The sequence below is a fragment of the Rattus norvegicus genome, chromosome 3 (genome assembly GCF_021556685.1).
Source record: "Rattus norvegicus strain SHRSP/BbbUtx chromosome 3, alternate assembly SHRSP_T2T, whole genome shotgun sequence".
Taxonomy (NCBI): domain Eukaryota; kingdom Metazoa; phylum Chordata; class Mammalia; order Rodentia; family Muridae; genus Rattus; species Rattus norvegicus.
The window spans coordinates 72,517,364-72,519,226 of record NC_141536.1 but is presented as its reverse complement, the minus strand read 5'-3'; the positions used below and the strand labels follow the sequence as shown (position 1 = coordinate 72,519,226).

The 1,863-nt window shown below is 37.8% G+C and overlaps 1 protein-coding gene across 1 annotated transcript; it reads right to left on the bottom strand.

Annotated features, from left to right (window-relative positions):
* Positions 1-930: 930 nt before the first annotated feature.
* Positions 931-1,863, bottom strand: Or5w18 (olfactory receptor family 5 subfamily W member 18). The gene is given in 1 exon segment (NM_001000658.1): positions 931-1,863. A coding segment is annotated over 1 exon segment (933 nt).

The window sequence follows — 1,863 nt, the reverse complement described above, 5'->3', positions numbered from 1 at the left end:
GTCCTCGCTGTTGGGTCCTGGGAACCTCTGAGATCTCCGTCCTCTGGAACTTTCTAGTAGCTCCTTCCCCCACTGCTGCACAGCTACTTTCAAATTCCTGATCCTCTCTACTTCTCACCCATCTCCTCCCTTGCCTGAACTGGTTTCCCCTTTTGCTTCCCCCTCCTCTCTCCCTCCCAGATCCCCCTCTCCCTGTACTTCTCAGAGATTATTCTCTTCTCCCTATGTTATGTAGGACTGTAGCATCAACACTTTGGTGTAATCTTCTTTTTTCTGGGGTTTCATATAGTCTGTGAGTTTATTGTGGGTATTCCAAACTTCCTTTTGGCTAATACCTACTTATCAACCTCCATCCTAGCATATTGAACCTATATACAAATTACCATATTCTAGGTATCTCTGTTCTTTCAGAGCCAAATAGGAAAAAAAAATGTGTATCATGATCCAGGAAACAGGGTGCAATAATAACACAGCACAGTGAGCTATAGCATTATGTTTGGACAAAATGTACATTTTGAAAATAACAAGCAAGGTGAGACTTAGAAATATGAAGGAAAAGAAGATAAGACCAGGATAAAAAATTAAGTTTGTTGAATATTTCTATTAAATTCCAGTAAATTTTATCTTGCAAATTTTCCTCAACAAATCTTGGTGTTGGTTTATACAGTCTTATAAAATCTGAGTAAAAGCAAAGGATAAATACACACACCCACATATACTCATAAACACATTTTTATATACACACGTGTGCACATACACACATGCACATAGAATACACTGTAGCATTTTTGGAACAATTTTACTGCACTCTAGCACTAAAGTAAATACTAGTTTCACTAAATAAATATTAATCAAATTCAAGTTTTCATATGACATAATTTTAAGAAAATAATCATTATACGAAAAAGGTAGAGAATTTTCAATATGTATTCAACAGCATCTCTTATTTTTCAGTTTTTTCAGAGCTTCTTTCACATCCTTGTTCCTCAGGCTATAAATCAGAGGATTTAGCATCGGTATCACAAGGATATAAAACAGTGAGCTCATTTTGTCTTGATCAAGAGAATAAGAAGAACTTGGCCGGAAATACATAAAGAGCACAGTTCCTTGGAAAATCGCAACTGCAATCAGGTGAGAAGCACAAGTAGAGAAAGCTTTGAACCTACCTTCAGTAGAGCTGATCTTCAAGACTGATGAGATGATGTAACAATAGGAGACAAGAACTCCTGAGATGGTGCTCAGTTCAATAAACCCAAAAATTGTGAATATTGCTAACTCATTGACCTGTGTGTCTGAGCAGGACAGTAGTAAGATGGGAGGGATATCACAAAAGAAGTGATCAATTTCGTTAGATCCACAGAAACACAAGTGAAATGTCAATGTTGTATGGATCAAAGAGTCTGCCACACCTACAAGATAGACTCCAGCCATTAGCAAGGAGCACAGTCTGCTGGACATGTTCGTTGTGTAAAGTAAGGGATTGCTGATGGCCTGGTATCGGTCAAAAGCCATCACTGCCAGCAGTATGCACTCAGAGTCCACAAATGTACAGGAAATGAAGAATTGCAAAGCACAGCCAAAAAAAGGAATTGACTTATCATTACCAAATATGTCTGTTAACATCTTAGGACCAACTGCAGAGGAATAGCAAAGATCACAGAAGGAGAGGTTACTGAGGAAAAAGTACATTGGTGTTTGTAGCTGTGGATCCACTTTAATTAAAACAATCATTCCAAGATTCCCAATGAGGTTGATCAGATAGACCACTAGAAATATTGTGAATAGAGCTGCCTTTACCTCAGTGTTGTTGGTAATTCCCATTAATATGAATTCAGTAAAGAAGGAACAATTTTCTCTCTCCAT